We start from the raw sequence: 18,962 nt of genomic DNA, 5'->3' as shown, positions 1-18,962 counted from the left end.
AGTGGCTTTCTGCACCTGGATTACCGAGGTGCCCTGGGCTGATACTATGTGTTGATTTGAATTGTGGATTGGGAAGTCAGAGAGATACTAGGATGAAGAGGTGGTTGTTGAAAGCAAAACCTGCCTCCCTCAAAGAGGTATCTTTATGGAGAGGACGGCCTCGGCACCCCAGGTGTTTGGGAGGAAAGCAGCCATGTCGGGAACACCCACATTTGACACCCTGTGGCAGAAGAATGGCACAGTGCCCTGAATAGATGTCTTGGGTAGAGCATACATGCCCATAGCCTGATTGTGTGCCTCTCAACCCACGGAGTCTGGCAGGAGGCCAGGTGGGGAGGGGACAGATGTGAACTAGGGCTGCAATGAGACGTGCTAGACCCCGCTGTGCTTCTCCCGGTGAGCAGAACTGCAAGGCAGATGTTTGCAGACAGGTTCCATGACCTCTCTCTAGCTTCTTTTCCCTACCTGGCCCATTGTGTGTGCCCCAGATCTGGGGATACGGATCCCTCTCCTGGTGACGGTGGATGGTGTCCATGAACCCCTCTCAGAGAGGTAGGGGGTTCTTACTGAACCCTAGCCTCAGGTTCTGGGTCTTCACTCAGTATGTTAGCAATGGAAATGTCCACATACTCAGGTACAACCACAACAAGGTGTCATGCGGTGACTCCAGGGTAGGTGGGAAAGAACTGTGGCTTGAATTTACTATATACCAGGAAAAACCATCATCATAATGGTGTCCATGAGCACTGATTAGTGCTTTACACATATCAATTCATTTAATCCTTCTAGCAACTGTAGGAGGGAGGTACTGTTATAAACCCCATTTTACAGATGAGAAAGCTGAGGCATTACGTGGTTAAATAACTCATCAAAGGTTACATGGTTGGTAAGTGGCAGAGCTCAAGGCCATGCGGTCAAACGCAGGCAGTCTAATTCCAAGTTATCCTCTTTTCAACCACTGTACCCACCTCTACTGCCTCTCTTACTTAATCTTGCTCCAGAGTCCCAGGTGGTAGGTGTAACCTCCTGTCATAGGTGGCATATTGTTGCTGTTGTTCAGTCGCTGAGTCATGTCTGACTCTTTCTGACCCCATGGCCTGTAGCACTCCAGGCTCCCCAGTCCATCACCAACTCCCAGAGTTTACTCAAACCCATGTCCATTGAGTTGGTGATGCCATCCAACCATCTCATCCTTTGTCATCTCCTTCTCCTCCTGCCCTCAATCTTTCCCAGCATCAGGGTCTTCTCAAATGAGTCAGTTCTTCGCATCAGGTGGCCAAACGTATTGGAGTTTCAGCTTCAGCTTCCATCTTTCCAATGAATATTCAGGACTGGTTTCCTTTAGGATTGACTGGTTTGATATTCTTGCAGTCCAAGGGACTCTCAAGAGTCTTTTCCAGCACCAAAATTAGAAAGCATCCATTCTATGGCACTCAGCCTTCTTTATGGTCCACCTCTCAGACTCAGAGAGGTGCGGTGACGAGCCCAGGTCACACAACCAGTTAAGTGTCTATGCTCATCTGTGGGACTCTTCACTTCACTGAAGGACTTCCAGGAGAGCAACTGAAACCTTGACATCGTCTCTTACCTTATGGCTAAGAAGGAGGAGAATGCGTTGGGGGCACCAGGTCTTTGCCCACTGCCCAGCCCTCCACCTCAAGCACACTGGCAGGCAGGAGTGAAAGCCCTAACCCCGCCCCTTTGCCTTTCAGACCTCACCCCAGCATCACCTCCACATCACTTCTCCAGGAGCCGTGACGGCCTCGACAGTCTAGGTTCTTTCCTGCTAACATAGCACTTGCCTCACTTAGTGATTATACATCTATGTGATTGGGTAACTATTGTCCATTTTCCTCACATTGTAAGTTCTACGACAAAAAAAACAAAAACAAACCCTTGGTTCTTATCAACATTTTATCACTAGTGATTAGCATGCTGCCTGGCATTCAGTGGCACTGAACTATGATTTAAGTAAATGAATGAATGAATAGAGCACCTACAAGATTCTAGACTCACACCAGGCCCTCTACTCCCATTATCCCACATCCTTGCAACAACCCAGTGAGCTAGTTACCATCATTCCCATTTTCCTGATGAACAAACTGAGGGCTACAGATGGAGTGACCCTTGCTCAGTCAATGGGAAGTGAAATCAATATTCACCTATGGGTTTGCCTGACTCCACCCCAGTCTTCTCGCTCCTCCATGTCACTTAGAGAAGAACCTGGAAACAAGAAGCAGTGATAAGGGGGGAGTTCCCCCGCTGTCCAGAGGTTAGGACTTTTCACTAGGGCTTTCACTGCCAAGGGTGTGGTTTCAATCTCTGGTTGGGGAACCAAGATCCCACAAGCCACGTGGTGTGGGCAAAAAAAAAAAAAAAAAAATTAGCCATGATAAATAGCCCAAGCTTCTGCTCTAGGGAAAGCAGAAGAAAATGGGTTTGTGGGTACCAGACAGGATTGAAAGTCAAGAATAAAGGACCAAAGTCAAAGAAAGAGCTAAAATGGTCATGGGAGGAGATTCTAGAAATCTGTGTTTGATAATTCAGGAGGAAGTCCCAGCCACGAAGACCCAGGTGCCTTGGAAGACTGGATTCTCCATTCTCCAAACTCAGCTCTTCAGGGTCTCTCCTTCCACCCTGGGAAAGATAAAACCTTAAGAAGCAAAATGACTGTGAGTAGGAATTCATTTGCCATCCCCAAATCTGAAGACAGTCTGTGGAAACAAGGAGGCTAGGGTGATATGCTTGACAATCTGCTTTGCAGCCTTAGGGAGTCTGAGTGTGTTAGATTCATATTTGATGCATGTCCAGACTGCCTTGAGGAAAAAATTTTGATAAATATATCAGTGCATGTCTAAAATTCTTGCACAATGTGGAGCTTCAAGAGAGATGCCAATTTTTTATAAAAGGCTGAATGGTGTCTTGCCCCATTGTTTGTAAAACCATCTTTCTAAGCCAAAAGAAAAAAATAATAAAATCCTTGTATATTTTATTCTTTTCCACCCTTCGAGCTCTGAGGTTTTATCTGCCTTGGATTGGGAGATCGAGTGGAAATCAGCACAGCTGTTTATGTTTAGGGGCTTCCAATGACCTCAGGGTGCAAAAGATCCTCACGGGGTGTCTCTGCTTTGTTGACAGTTCTGAGACCAGCTTTGAGCTCAGCCAAGGGGTAGTGTGAATGAGAATTCCTTTTCACATGTGCCCAGCAGGGTTCATTTCAAGCATACTGGGACCTCTCCATCTTCTCTCCTTCTGCGAGATCAGGATTCTGTCTTCAGGCTAGCATGATGGCTTATTGAGACAGTTTGGTAGGTCAGTCAGAAAAGGACGGATTTCCTAGTCTCTCTGCTCAGGGGTGGTCTTGGCACTTCTGCAGAGGAGGATTCTATTAGGAGCTGCTTCCCTGGAAGAGAAGGAAAACAGGGAGGGTGTCTGGAGTAACTGTTCCTGCCTGTCTTAGAAGGAGGGAACCCTGCTTGTCAGTGACTTTAGATAGACAGTCATCCCTCAGCAAATGCAGGGGATTAGTTCCAGGATGCTCTCGGAGTCCCAAATCTGCAGGATGTTCAACACCCTTATATAAAATGGCGTAGTATTTGCATATAACCTACACACACCCTCCTAAGTAAGTCATCTCTGGGTTACTTACAATACCTAATACAATGTAAATGCTATGTAAATACTATGTAAATAGTTGCTAGGGCATGGTAAATTCAAGTTCTGCTTTTTGGAACTTTGTGGATTTTTTTTTTTTTCCATCTGCTGTTGCTTGTATCTGTGGATGCAGAACCCATGGATACAGATGGCCAACTGTATATAGATCTTTATATATATATATATATAACTAAACTGGGTTTAATTGAACTAGATTTGAACTAAAATTGGATTTTAATCTTTCTATGAGATCTAACAAAGTTTCTGTCTGTTTGGGAGATGACTCAACTCCTCTACCTGAAAAGGCAGAGGGCAGAGGTGGATATAAGCCAGCTAACTTCCCTATGACCAATATTTGGCACAAGGTTTGGCTCCCTATAGCTCAGTTGGTAAAGAATCCGCCTTCAGTGCAGGAGACCCCAATTCGATTCCTATGTCGGGAAAATCTGCTGGAGAAGGGATAGGCTACCCACTCCAATATTCTTGGGCTTCCCTTGTGGCTCAGCTAGTAAAGAATCTGCCTGCAATGTGGGAGATCTGGGTTGGGAAGATCCCCTGGAGAAGGGAAAGGCTACCCACTCCAGTATTCTGGCCTGGAGAATTCCATGGACTGCATAGACCATGGGGTCACAAAGAGTCAGACAGGACTGAACGACTTTCACTTCACTTTGGTTCTCTGTAGAGGATAATGAGCTTTCCTTGAATAAATAAAAGATTCAAACAAGTAAAGATGTTTATTTGAAAAAATGCAGAAAAATCCCATGGAAAAGTAAGTTGAAATCAATTATAATTCCAACCCTTTAAAGCAGAGATAGAAAAATAAGAAATGACCAGTCCCCTAACTTGCTCCTCAAAAAATAACTACTATTAGTAGTGTGATGTGATGCCTTCCTTGTCTTTTCTCTTAATAAACATATGTATTTATACACTATAAACACACAAATACATTAGCAAATTTTAATTGTAGCCAAAGTGAAGTCCAGTTCTTTGTGACCCCATGGACTGTAGCCTACCAGGCTCCTCCGCCCATGTGATTTTCCAGGCAAGAATACTGGAGTGGGTTACCATTTCCTTCTTTCCGACCCAGGGACTGAACCCGGGTCTCCTGCATTGTAGCCAAATGCTTTACTGTCTGAGCCACCAGGGAAGTCAAACATGTATGTAAATAGTAGTCAAACATGTATGTAAATAATAAGGTAAATATCACCATGACATATGCATCTTAAATGAAGGAGAAAGAATGACAAATTACATACTGAAGGGCTACATGATTTTTTTTTTAGTATCCACTGGTGAGATTTTTTTCATGCCAGCATATGATTTTCTGAGCACAGACCATAAAGAGTTAACTGTGCTCCAAGCTCTCCTCTGACAGCTCTGAACCCTGGGCACCACCACCCACCTCACCCGGGGCCAGGAGCTCCTCTGCCGCAGATGCTCACCAGGCTGTGAGTCTGGGGCAGAGGGAGGCAGGAAGGCTCACAGGAGAAACAGTAACGAAAAGAGGAAACGTGGGCAGGAAGCAGCCAGAGCATCCTCGCTTCTCGCCTGGGGGCCCACACTGACCAGGGGTCAGGCTGCTTGATGCCATCTGCATGGCTGACTCTCAGGCAGCATTTGGGCAATTACCCGGCTGCTCTGGGGCTGCACGGGCAGCTAGACTGGCTGTGTGTGTCTCTCTCAAAAAACAAACCTGGCACAGAAAGTGACAGAAGGCCTGGGTTTTTCCAGATTGGCCGTTCCCATTGATTGAAACGGGCCCGGTTTTTGCCTGTCACCCCCCACTGTAAAACATTGAGGGAGCAGTCTTTGTAGCATTTCTTACAGCGGCACTTTCCCATTCGCCTGTACCCAGAAGCTGTGCGTGTGTGTGCCCATTGTCGCTTCAGTTGTGTCCAGCTCTTTGCGACTCCATGAACTGTAGCTTGTCGGGCTCCTCTGTCCTTGCGATTCTCCAGGCAAGAATACTGGAGTGGGTTTCCATACCTTCCTCCAGGGAATCTTCCTGACCCAGAGATCAAACCCACATCTCCTGCGTCTCCTGCATTGCAGGCAGGTTCTTTACCCACTGAGTCACCTGGGAAGCACCACCAGGAGCTTTACTAACAGAAAAATGCTTGGGCCCCATCCCCAGAGTCTGATTGTATCGGTCTAGTGTGGGGCCTGGGCAGCCCTGTTTTTTCCAGTTCTGCAGGTGGTTCTCATGGACAGCCAAGGCTGCGAAGTCAAGTGTGAGAACCCACAGATTCAAAGTCATCCGAGTTCTTGCTTAAAAGACAGATACACAGATTCAGAATTCTAGGTCTGTTGCGGGTGTGTGATCAGGGTTCTGTTCCTTTAACCCTCAGTGATTCTTAGGCTTTTATTGGAGCGTAAGCTCCACTATTTGTCATTTATTTCCCTGTTTGCTAGCCCTGTTCTCTCAATTTTTCAGCTGTTGAAAAGGGCAACCCTCAGGCTAGAAACAGTGGTTGCATCATCCTTTGAATCTTGAGAGTCGGGGCTAAGCACTTAAGTTTTATTTGTTCCCTGTCAGAAGGCCTGGCATATAGATGTCTCTCAACAATGTATTCACTGAGTTAATGATTGAGGCATACCATAGCCGATAATGAAAGTGCATGTCGCTCAGTCATGTCTAGCTGTTTGCGACCAGGGGCTCTCCAGGCCAGAATACTGGATCAAACCCAGGTCTCCCACATTGCAGGCGGATTCTTTACCAGCTGAGCCACAGGGAAGCCCATAGCCAACAAACCAATAGTTTACTAAATATTTGTTTGACATTTAGTCAGGGCCATTGCCTTGGGCTTCCCAGGTGCTCAGCGGTAAAGAATGTGCCTGCCAACACAGGAGATGCAGGTTTGATCCCTGGTTTGGGAAGATCCCCTGGAGAAGGAAATGGCAACCCACTCCAGTAGTCTTGCCTGAGAAATCCCATGGACAGAGGAGCCTTGTGGGTTATAGTTCATGGGGTCACAAAAGACTTGGACACAACTTAGCGACTAAAACAACAATTGTCTCAAACCCTTGTAAACATGCACACATTCACACACACTCCTTACACACCAGCCTTGCAAGTGGGAAAACCCACAGTCATCAGTTCTCAAAATACAATGCAGGGATCACCGCTGGGCATACAGATCTTCACACGTCCATCTGTGGAAGAAGGTAGATTAGAAGCAAGTGCAGGGAGAGGTGAGCAGACTTTCTAAACAGCCGTTCTAAGGTTCTTACCCCAGTTTCCCTGAAGTCTGAGATGGGTGGGCTCTCAATTCAGCCATTACCAATAAGCATTTGATAAGCATGCCTTATGACAGGGAACAAATAAAACTTAAGTGCTTAGCCCCTACTCTCAAGATTCAAAGGATGATAAGCATTTTGGGCCAGCAAGAGATATTACTGGAAGTTGCCAACCCATGTCATAAAAAACTAAGGAAAAGTGCATATTTGAGAATAAGGCTTTCTAAGATTTTTCTAACTCCCCGATAAACTCAAGAATATTTTGCTTTTTATATTATTCTGGAGACTTGCAATATGTCCCTTCATAATTTATAGCAGGGGTCTCCAAGAGCCTGTTGATTCTTTCCCCAGGTCCCTGCTTTTTTTGTTTTTTTGTGGTAGGCTGTGGTTTAGATGTTTCAGTCTCTCTTAGGACTGCCTTCTTGGGAGGTAAGCGCAGCTAGGGGTCTTTAACACAGATAAAGGGTGGGTTGATGGGGTTGGTCACTTGCAGATCAGCCCTAAAGACCAATTTACACTCAACTAATCACCAGTGGCTGTTGTATAGGATCAGAAAGCAGTGTAGCTGGCACATCCTGACCTAGGATGGTTCTTACAGCCAGGGAGGTGCCAGACTCCTCAGATTCTGATTCAGTGGTCCTGGGAGCTTTGGCAATATGTTTCAAATTGGGTGGTTTTGAAAGTTGAGAGTCTGACAGAAGAAAAAGAGAAGGGTTGTCAAAGCTGGGATTTAAAATAGTGGGCTATCCATGATATATATAATTTTAAAAAAAATAGCAATAAAAAGAAACTTGGACAGTGTGTTCTTTCCAAAGCAGTTTACTGTATCCTAAACCAATGACTCCTTTAGCAACCAATGCTTGCCAAACTTATTGATTTCAAGTGACTTCATTCATGTTAACACAGCATCTATGTGGAAGGAGTAACTTTATAGGACATTTTTATAATTTGAGATGATCTTATTTAAGGAGGAATCTTGCAATTATCTCTTGCCTCAGGGAAAAAAGAGCTTTTCCTCCCATGTCTTGCTATAATGACAAAATTATTTTGCTGTAAAGAAAGAAAATGAAAAAAAAAGAAAGAAAGAAAATGAGGGGAAGACAGGAAAAAATATAAAGGGAGATGAAAACTGTTCCAGGAAAGAGCAAATAAAATTATTAAAGGGATATGGAGGCTGGGAAAGAATTTGGAAATAGACTAAAAGATTCACTTGTTTTCCATCAAGAAAGATGAGAAGTCACTGGACTTTAGGTTAAATAAATCACACAAGTTAAGGTGCATAGTCATATATTTACCAAATCCTAGAGTATTAGGAAGAGGTATCTTTTAAAAAAGAATGCACTGTTTTTCAAATTAGTACATATTTGAGGGTCTCAGAACCCAAAAAATGACCTTGGTGCAAATATGATTTAAATGGGAAACCCAAGATGGCAAACATATAGTATATACATCACTATGTCCATACATTTCTGTACCCATGATAGACATTATTAATTGACTAGGCTGCTGTTTCCAACTTAACTAGGTATAGTCACCTTTGGAATTCCATTTAGCACACGGTGACAGAAAGTCAGTTAGCTAGAGATGGTCCTTGAGATGAACCCATTTTGCTACCTATGATTTAGTTTACTACACAAAGTGTGAGCTCCAGACAACCAGCATGGGTGTCACATGGGAGCTTATTCTGAAATCAGAATCTCAGTCCCAGTCCAGAACTACTGAATGGAATCTGTATTTTAGCAAGATCTCCAGTAATTCTTATGGAGGTATATACCTCCTTAATTCTAATTAAGGTATATTACATATATTAAGCAGAGACATCACTTTGCCAACAAAGGTCCTATAGTCAAAGCTACGGGTTTTCCAGTAGTCATATGGATGTGGAAGCTGGACCATAAAGAAGGCTGAGTGCCGAAAAATTGATGCTTTCAAATTGTGGTGCTGGAGAAGACCCTTGAGTGTTCCCTGGACTGCGGGGAGATCAAACCAGTCAATCCTAAAGGAAATCAACCCTGAATATTCACTAGAAGGACTGATGCTGAAACTGAAACTCCAATACTTTGGCTACCTGATGTGAAGAGCCAACTCATTGGAAAAGACCCTGATGCTGGGAAAGACTGAAGGCAAGAGGAGAAGGGGGTGACAGAGGATGATATTGTTGGATGGTATCACTGACTCAATGGACATGAGTTTGAGCAAACTCTGGGAGATGGTGAAGGACAGGGAAGCCTGAGAAGCTGCAATCCATGGGGTCACAAAGAGTTTGACTCAACTTAGTGACTGAACAACAGCAACATATCAAAATTTAAGCAGCCCTGAAAGAGCACTGAATGCCTGATGCATTCATCAGAATCATTTGGTTAAACACTTGGTAAACCTAGATGCTTGGGCCCCAACTTTGGGAATTTTGGTTTATCAGATCTGGGGTGGGGCTTATCAAACAAGCTTCCAGGTGTTGATGCTGCTGGTGGTGATTTGGGGGCCACATTTTGAGAAAAACTACATTAAGGCCATGGAAATACTTTGGAATATCTCCATAATCTTTAAAGTCAAAGACTGCAATATATTTCCATAACTCTTGCTACATCTGGCAGAACCAGAATTCTGGAGAGGAGAGGCTCCAAGTTTTAACAGAGCATAGCATCTCTTATGATTTTATGTACCTGGATCTAAAAGGCTCTCCCTCTGGTTAATTGCCGCTGGCATCATTCACTCATCTATCTGATAACAATCTGGGTAGCTATTCTGTCCACAGCATTATACTCAATGCTGAGAGAATCTAATGCAGGTTAAAAACACATTCCTGACTTCAAGAGGCCTTCTCTTTAAGAAGAAAATAAACATGAAACAATAAACAACAAGGTAGCATCAGATAGAAAAGGGCTGAGTGCTAAGTAAGTGACATGGCAGACTATGTGTAATTTAGAGGGAGGAATACCCGGAATCGCGTACAAGACTGTGTGCAGTTCAGCCCAAGTTGCTGCATAGAATGGATGGAGGTAAGATGGGAGAGGGAGCAGGCCAGGGTAAGAGGCACCTTCTTATTTCTTAATACTGTTTTAAGAGACTATCTTAAAACTTTGAAGTTTCCTACTATCAGGATAATAACAAATCAATGCTATCAACATTGAAAATTAGGCTATAGGGTGGACATAACTGTGAAAAAACTGTATCTCAGAGACAGAGAAGTGAAACAACTTTACATAGATGACTGGAGGGTGGAGTGGGGGATACCAGTAACAGTAATTTAATAACAGGGATAATAATACCTAACTTCTACCGGTCTTTCATATTGCCAAGTACCCATGCTACATGACTGTAATTAACTATCTCATTTATCCAAACAATAGCATAATGTCTTCAACCCCCCCTCCTTACTCCCAGTAAGAACCGAAGCTTTGTAAAGATGTATCTAAGTCAAAGAACTTGCCCGATTTAAATCCAGGAAGTTCTACGGGACGGGGGGTGCGGGGCTGGTAATCCTCATCTATGAATCGCGAGGGGTCTGGCCTGCCTGTGTCATCCCTTCCAGCTCTCTGCGAGGAACCCACAGAGCGCCTGGGACAGGAGAGAAATCCTCGAGCGGACTGAAGTCGAGGAACCTGTGGGGTCAGTGCGTCCGAGGCGCAGACAGGGAGGGGTTCCTATCCAAAATGCAGCAAGATTTTAGCCCAAGCCCGGCCGGGGTCCTGGAGATTCTCCGGGCTTCCTCTGGCCACTCTAATTACAGAATGTGGTAGGTTGCGAGGAGGAAACGTCTGGGGTCGGCAGGCTTCGCGGGGGTATTGTATTTGCCTATAAATACTTCACATAGTTAAGTGAAATGTGCAGCCTTTGAAAGCTGGAGAGGAAGCCATTCGGAGGCCCCCCGGCCCGCCTGGAGGAGCTGGCAGAAAAGAGAAGAAATGGCTGGCGCGTCCTTCACGCGGGAGCCTCAGGAACCGCCCTGCCCAGACCAGATGGGGGGCCGCGGGGCTGCAGGCGCGACTCCGGAAGCTTCAGACCGTTAAGGTGACCAGAACAATTTAAAAAAGGAAACAAACTTTCCCGGAGCCTTCCCCGCGGGGCCCCGAGGCGGGCGCTTGCGTTCGAAAGGGCATTTTTCAAAAGGGTTTCAGGACGCGGTGGGTGTGGACCCGCGGGGGAGCGCGCGGCCAGAGCCGCGCTGCAGAGCGGCCACCAGCCCGCTTTGTACTTGCGGCCAAAGCGCGGCCCCAGAGTTTCGGCGGCGGCCCGGGGAGTTGAGGCCACGCCCCCTTTGCAGGGAGAGCCGCGGCCGCCGATTGGCCCGCCGCGGACCAATCGGCGCATTGAGGCGGCCCGGGCTGTCAGCGCGCGCCGCAGCCGCGCGGGTCGCAGCCTGTCCTCCCCTTCGCGGAGCCCCGCATCCAGCGCAGCCTTCCCGGGAAGCGCGGCTGCCGCTCGCGAGCGCTGCCTTGCCCTGCCCTGCCCAGCCCAGCCCGCCAGCCGCGCGTCCGGGTGCCCGCGGCCCGCGGCCACAGCCTTGCTGCGCTATAGCGCACGGAGCATGTGCAGACCCTCAGGCGCCGAAGTGCTCTCTGCCCCGGGGGGCTTCTGGCAGTGGTGACTGACTGTCACACCTAAAGAGACCTTTCGGGGGCTCTCGCCGCGCCTCTGCGTCGCGGGGGGACACTGCGGTGCTTGCGACCAGAGCGACAGCTGCCTCTCGCTGAAGACGTCTTGGGCTGCGTGCTCCCTCCCTCTCTTCCTCGTATCTCTCCTTCCCTCCCCTCCGCGGTTGCTAGCCCCTTAGCTCGCCGGCTCACACCCGCAGCCTCCCCGGAGCGGGAGGCGTGGGTCCCCGCCATCCCTCTTCGAGCGGGGCCTCCTCACTTCGGAGATGCAATGACAAGTTAATATGGGCGTCCAAGCCTCGGGGTCCCAGGAGGAGAATCGCGAGAGGCAACAGCTCCTGAGCACTCAGAGCCCTTGAACAGGCCACCCAGGAGGGGCGTGAAACCCGGCGGCAGCATCCGTCCAGGTGGGACCCGCTGAGCGCCGCGCGATCAGTCCTCCGCCGGGTTCCCGCACCGCCAAGGCCAGCTCGACCGATTGCTCCGAGATCCCCGAACCCGGGGATTTTTTCTTTTTTTCTCTTTCCCTCGGCTGGTGGTGGGCGCCTCTCGGGCCGAAGCCCGGCGCCTGCTCTGCTGCCCGCGCTGCCTTTAGCGGTCGCCTCCGCCGCCGCTTCCAGGGACGTGCTGGGAAAGCCGAAGCCCCGGGAGAAGATGCCGGCCATCCTGGTGGCCTCCAAAATGAAGTCGGGACTGCCCAAACCCGTGCACAGCGCCGCGCCCATCCTGCACGTGCCCCCAGCCCGGGCGGGCCCCCAGCCTTGCTATCTCAAGTTGGGAAGCAAGGTGGAGGTGAGCAAGACAGCCTACCCTAGCCAGATCCCCTTGAAATCGCAGGGGCTGCAGGAGCTGGCGGGGGAGGGGCTCCCGCTGCGGATGAGCGGCTCCGTGGAGAACGGGTTCGATACCCAGGTGAGAGGTGCTGTGTGCCTGGGGCACTGTTCTGCGGGGAAGGGTGAATATTTTTTTGAGGGTGGAAGTTGACAAGGCTGGAGAGGGGAAAGGGGTACCCTGTGGGCTGAGAAGGGGACCGTGCCACTCAGGCCAGCAGATTGGGGGTTGCGCTCGGAGAGTGAGCTGGTCAGTGGGTGTGGCCCGGGTGACCGAGGTTTGCCTTAAGGAGCTCTGCGAGATCGGGATCCTGGCTGCCTGCGGCTTCCTTCTGGGGGCGCGGTGGGGTGGGGCACGATCAGGGGGTCCTCAAAAACCAATGTGCCACACTGGAAATGTCAAGTTCTGCATGTCGAGGGGCTTGGCCCCAAGAAGACAGTGTCTGCTGCAGCGGCTGTGTGTCTGTCGGTTCTGCAGAGATTCTGTCCCTGCCGAGGAATGGTCCGAGACCTCGTTGGGCTCCACTCCCCCCTGGCCTGGCTGCAAGATCCAGGAAAAGAGGTCTAGGGGTGGCAGTGTACTGGCCCCCCTCGGCTTGGAGATACTCGGGCCTGCCCCATCCTTCGGGCTGACAGCATTCCAGGCACGGTGCTAGGACTGCAGTAGGAGTGCCCGGTGCACCGGCGGAGGCAAGCAACTGGAGACTCCTAGCGTCTCGGCTGGCTGTAGCGATGGGGCGGGGGTGGCTGCCTCGGAATGGCGGCCCGAAGCTAAGCCCCTCCTTCCTGGGTAGTAGATCCCGGTGCCGGTAGCCCGGGTGACTGGAGGGAGTGCGGGTGTGGGGGTAGCTTGAACAGAATTGATGACTTCTACCTTTCCAGACCGAGCTCGCATCACCCAATTCGGCTGGGTGACAGGCCCTAGCCATGCAATCTCTTTTAAGGAAATCAGCAAGGGCCAATCCGGTTCTCCTGGCTTCCTGCCCTCACTGCTCCTTTTTTCCCCCCTCCCTCTCCTGGTAGGAGGGAGCAGGGGCACGCTGTATTTTCTTGGCAGTTAGTCAGCAGGGACTTTTGGGGACAGGCCGACCTGACGGATGTGACTGTCCCAGTCAGGAGAGGCGGAAAGCCAGCGGGGGAGGTAGTGTGGGGCTGGTGTCAGGGAAGTGGCAACAGACCAGCTGACCTTTTTGGCACTTAATCTCTGCTGACCCTGTCTCCACCTTCTCCTAGAGCTTTCTCTGATCAGAGGCTAGAACTCAACACATTCCTAGCCTTTCTGATGGAGGAACTGAAGCTGGAAGCTAATTGTAAGCAGACTTTTGGAACTCTGGGCTGGAGAAGGCCCTCAAAGCAGATTACGCTCCCACACCAGGCTGATAAGCATGCCCCTTGCTGCTGCACTTGCTAAACATTTTTGGAAGCTGACAGGTTTGAGTGATGGCGTGTGGGAGGAAGGCAAGATTTACCCCCAATGCTACTGGGCCTGTCTCTGCTATAGGGTTTTGTGCTCTGAGCTTTTTTTCTGCTGTTCCTCACAGGATTTGTTCAGTGGTCTCTGAAACAGGAGTGAGCCTGGGGGTGCGCTCTTGTGAGGGTGTCCCCTCCATCCTTGGAGGCAGGGCTGATGGGGTGTGGTGGGGTGTGATGGAGTGGATGCGGGAGGCCAGAGCGGTGACACACACCCTCCATCCTGATGAAGAGGGCCTGAGGAATGAGGGCAAAGTGGACTCTCTGATCATTGTGGCCAGGCAGCTGTTCTACCGCTGTCCATTTGACCTTTCACTTAACACACAGGGTTGGAGGGCTTTCGATGGGCAGGCTCTGAAAAGGTGATTCATCTCCCTGTTTCCTGGAAAAATGATCTTTAGCTGCTGCCAGAGGGGCTCATGTGGTCCGGTTCCCTCAAGGCTTTCCTTCTGTCCCCTGCCCAGGGCTCACAGTCCCTTGTCTGCCCCCACCCCACCTCCCTTGCCCTCAAGAGGGCCCTGTGTACTGACCACGAGGGTGGTTTGGGTGGACTTTCCAGTGGGCCGCCTGGTTTTGACAGCCTGCCTCCCCCTTTGTTTTCATTCACGGTCGGGCTTCCTGGCAGTTCTTCTTTGTGCAGATGCAGATCCTTGTTCTCATGGCCTCGCCCTGGCATCAGAGAATCAGTGGCAAAAGGGGTTTTCCTCTTTGGACAAGTCTTCTCCCTCTGGGCCTGACATATTGCCTGTGCACCATCCAGAAAGGCCTCTCCATGCAGCCCGAGGACAGGGTCAGGCTTGGTAGTCCCGAATTCAAAACCTGATGTTTGTCACTAGAAGATCCTCCGGAGATGAGGAGTTAAGTGGCGAATGATATCTTGGGGCATTTGACGCCCTTTGTTACTCAGAGGCTTTAACTAGGCTGGGCTGTGCAGTGGTCAGTAGCACAGGCTTTAAATTCAGATGGATATCCCAGGTGTCCTACCTTTACCATGTACAAGCTGGTGACCTAGTCCATTAACCTCTCTGGGCCTCAGTGTTCCCATCTGTAACAATGGGCATTTAACAACCACACAGATTGTGAGAGGCTTAAGAAAAATAACATTTGCAAAGTGCCATATACACCTGTCTATATATATGCATATACATACATCATAGATACATATTTATATATGTATATAAGTAAGATATGTAAAGCCCAGTGTCTGGCAAATAGGAAACACTTAATAAAATGAGCCATTTATATTGCTAAACCAAGAGATGGGGCATTGTTGAATGTAGATCTAATAGCCTCTCAGTGAGAAAAGGCATAGCTTATTCTGTCAAGCCCTTGAGAAGGTATCATTCAGTTCACAAGGGTTTACAGAACATCTGTTACATACCTAATATAGTACCAGGAATGGTGGGAAGGCGAGGGAAGTGCCTGACGTGCCAGGCTCTCTTCGTATGATCTCATTTCATCCTCACGGTAACACTTAAAGCAGATATGACTTCCTATGACAATAATTTCGTGTAACATCTTCTTCAACGACAGTAATATAACAATGGCAAGTCATCACATAGCACTTCCGATGTGCCAGGAATTGTTCTAAAAGACCTCATTTGATTCTTACAACAATCCAATGAGACATGTGTTATCATTCTCATTTTACACTTGGGAAACTGAGGCAAAGGCTGGGTTAGTGACCGCATGAATAGCAGGAGTAGAATTAGAACTTGGACAGCCTGGTTCTGGACTCCCTGTTCTTAATCAGCATGCTACAGAGAGAAGATCATAGGGACTTTCCGGTTACTCACAGGCCCTGACTTATAAGACCACCGCTCTAGCCACTGAGCTGGAGGAGTAAACAGGGCTCAGCAAGGTTGAGTGACTCTCTCCAGGTCATCCTGCTCCAGGGTGGCAAGCAGGGAGTCCAGCTGTGGGTGGTCTGGATTGCAGGCTGGTGGTCTTCCCCATCTTCATAGCTGCCTCCTTCTTTCATGTTCTGGTGGAGGTAGAGGGTATATTAGACATGGTCTGGGCCTCGGAGGTCTTATAGTCTAGATGGGAGGTATAACTGATGTACTGAAGACATCAGGGCACAACACCAAGAGGGCTGAGAGGGCTGTTTGGGGCTGAAAGGAAGGAAAAGGCCACGATGGCTGGAGAGGTCCAGAGAGCCTCACGATGGGGCTGGAGATGGTGGGTTCCAGAGATGGGCAGGAATAGCTGGGAGGGGAGGAGAGGGGGTGTGATGAACGTGTGGGGAAGGAGGAGGGCATGCAGTGGTGCAGAGCAGGAGGGGGTGTAGCCACAGGGAAGCCACACCTTCACGTAACAGGTGATGACTCCATGTTTAGTATCTTCCTTTCAAAAGGTGCGCATGAGCAAAGAACAAAGGCTTCTCGCAGTTGAAAAATTGGAATTGCCTGTTGCCTTCCTGGTTGATAGTGATCCTGAACATGTGGGTAGTTATGGAAAGATGGTGTCCATAAAAGACCTGGTTCATAGCAGACCCTTGGGGAATGACAGTGATCATTATTAGTTTAAGGTTCAGAATCTCTAACATGGTGTGATATGGAGAAAGGAGACAGTTCTCATGGCTTATATTAGGCAACAACTTATTTCAGCCAGTGATGGCCCATTCTCCCGCAAGCCTGCTCTCCATCTCCATCAAGTGTGAAAAGACCTGATGTAGCCAGCAACTAGCTTTTAGGTGGAGCGCCACTGTCAGCTCGCCAAGCCCCTCACCTTGAATCTCTCCCGCAAATCTATAGCTGGGGCTCGACCCCCAGAGAGAGGAGCTGTTCTGCAGCCGCAACATCCCTCCCAAGTCCCCCTCCTGGTGCTGGGATACCTGGGCCTCCCCTCAAGAATGAACATTTATAGCATCTGCTCTGTTAACATGGCGTATAAATTATGACCATGTGCAAAGAATTGTTTTAGAGACCTGCTCTGTGTTAGTTCAGAAACCCTGTCCGACCGACCTTCAGATAAGGAATGCTCATGAGCTATTTGAGGAGAGGTTAGCCTATTTTTAAGAAGCAGTTGCAGAGGGAAAAAAAATATATTTATATATATATATAATACTTTGATATTTCCTGTTTTTAGGAGCCTGGTGTTCAACTTGCAGCTCACTTCTTTAAAAAAGTAATTAGAAGTGATGGAAATCCTCTGTGGGTGTTTTAGATGTTTAAAAAAAAAAACACAGACAAAGCCCCCCAGGAAGAGAATGCAGCTCCAGGCTTGCAACCTGTTGCAACTTTGCCCCATTGTGTTTTGATTAGAATCCTTGCTCCATCATCAAAGTTGATTATGGATTTGATTAGTGCATTTTTCTGCTATTGTGTTATTCCCTTTCTTCTCTTCCTCAGTTCTTGGAGGAGAATGTGTAGTATGGTTATCTGCCAACATGCAAGAATGTTTATAGTTCACGTATTATTGCTTATTTCATGGGTTAATTTTCTGAAAACACTTTAAGGGTGGGACTGGTGGCTCATTTAGAGTATCATTACATGTGTATATATGTGTGTGTATAAATACATCAACTTCTGGATATGTGTATATACACAAATACACACACATATACAAATATATACACATGGAACAGCTTAAAGTAATAAGCACATGTAAGCACACACACATCAAAGGCCAGACTGGAGGAATTACAGCCCAATTTCCAGCTTTCAGAATAGCTTGATTTGCTCCCCACTTCTCATACTCCCTTCATCTGTGACCGAGATCGAAGAACCAAGTCTTGGTGTTCTACTTTATTTATTTATAAGAGGTAAGAGATGTAGCCTTGAGAGAGGTGTTTTAATTAGGCCTTAGTGAAACTCCTGAAGCCAGTCTGCAAAAGTCGAAACACCTGGTGAGATTTTGGACATTTGGCTTAAGAGATTCTTATTTCTTAAAATCAGTCTCAGCAGCAAGGAAGGGAACGGTTATGAGGCATCTGCTATAAGCCAGGTAGTACTCTGCAGGGATTTTATGTGTGTGTGTGTATATATATATATGTATAGGTATATATATGTATACATATTATGTATATATATGTATATATACATATGTGTGTAATGTATATAATATGTATATATTCATATATGTGTATGTATAATGTATATAATATATATATTATGTATATAAAATGTAGTATGAGGCACAAGAAACTGGGTAAAATGTAAAGTGACCCATGAATTTCATAGGAGGAAGATGAAACCCAGGCAAGTTACCACTTGGAGGCAGTTTTTGTTCATATTTATTGCTTTATTAATATTTGGCTGCTCCAGGACTTAGTTGTGGCGTGTGAGATCTTTAGTTATAGCGCACACACTCTTAGCTGTGGCATGTGAACTCTTAGTTGTGGCATGTGGGATATAGTTTCCTGACTGGGGATTGAACTTGTGCCCCCTGCATTGGGAGCATGGAGTCTTAGCCACTGGAACACCAGAGGAGTCCCTGGAAGGCAGTTTTAAAATGGTTGATTAGGCTTAATTGAGAGACAGACCTAGGTTCAAATCTAGGCTTTGGGCAAGTTAACATCTCTAAATGTAAGCATCTTTATCTATGAAGCAGAAACAATGATTCTTAAACATTGTCCGTAAGAATCCAATGAGATAATACTGGGAGGATGCTAACACAGAGCCTGGTATGGGATAAGCAAAACATATGTGATATTGCCTAATTTTATTACCCAAGGAAGGAGCCAAGTTTGGAAACCAGATCTGCCTCATTGCAAGCTCATGTTCTTTCTGCCCTACCTTTCTGCCTCTCAAGTGCATGGTTAACTATATGGAGAACAGGTGGTTTGCACTGTGGAAGCAGAGAGCATTGTGGAGCTTTTGTTAGATGAATGGGGAGCAAGAGTAAGTTCAGAACAGTGTCCTCTAAATGAGTCACGTCCAGAGTTGTGAAGTGAAATCTTCACATTTTGGTTCCAAACATGCCACTTCTATAGCACTAACCAAGCTGAGGGATCTGCTGCAAACCAAACTTATGGGAAGCCTCCTTTGAACACCCAGTCTGAACTGGTACCGTCAAGGTGGTTGAATGGAACTGGCCAATCTGATTGTGCTGCCCGGGACCAAGAATGGAACAATCCCATTGATTTGGCTTCTGAATGGCTTCTCATTGTTCTGAAGGCAGAAGGAAAGCCCTCTTCCCTTAGGGCTGGCATGATTGTGGTGGGAGCTAAACC

General features: G+C 47.7%; 1 protein-coding gene across 5 annotated transcripts in view; it reads left to right on the top strand.

Annotated features, from left to right (window-relative positions):
• The first annotated feature begins 11,072 nt into the window (after window positions 1-11,072).
• The window catches only part of NAV2 (neuron navigator 2), a 426,264-nt gene continuing 418,374 nt past the window's right edge, over window positions 11,073-18,962 (top strand). For all 5 annotated transcript variants that reach the window (XM_069565338.1, XM_069565336.1, XM_069565339.1 and 2 more), the window contains exon 1: window positions 11,073-12,398. In XM_069565338.1, coding sequence (XP_069421439.1) covers window positions 12,141-12,398 — 258 coding nt within the window. In that variant the 5' untranslated portion in view covers window positions 11,073-12,140. The remainder of the gene's footprint in view (window positions 12,399-18,962) is intronic.

This window comes from Ovis canadensis, chromosome 21 (genome assembly GCF_042477335.2).
Source record: "Ovis canadensis isolate MfBH-ARS-UI-01 breed Bighorn chromosome 21, ARS-UI_OviCan_v2, whole genome shotgun sequence".
In the NCBI taxonomy this organism is placed as follows: Eukaryota; Metazoa; Chordata; class Mammalia; order Artiodactyla; family Bovidae; genus Ovis; species Ovis canadensis.
Note: the sequence above shows the minus strand (reverse complement) of the source record. Positions and strands in the feature narration are given on the sequence as shown.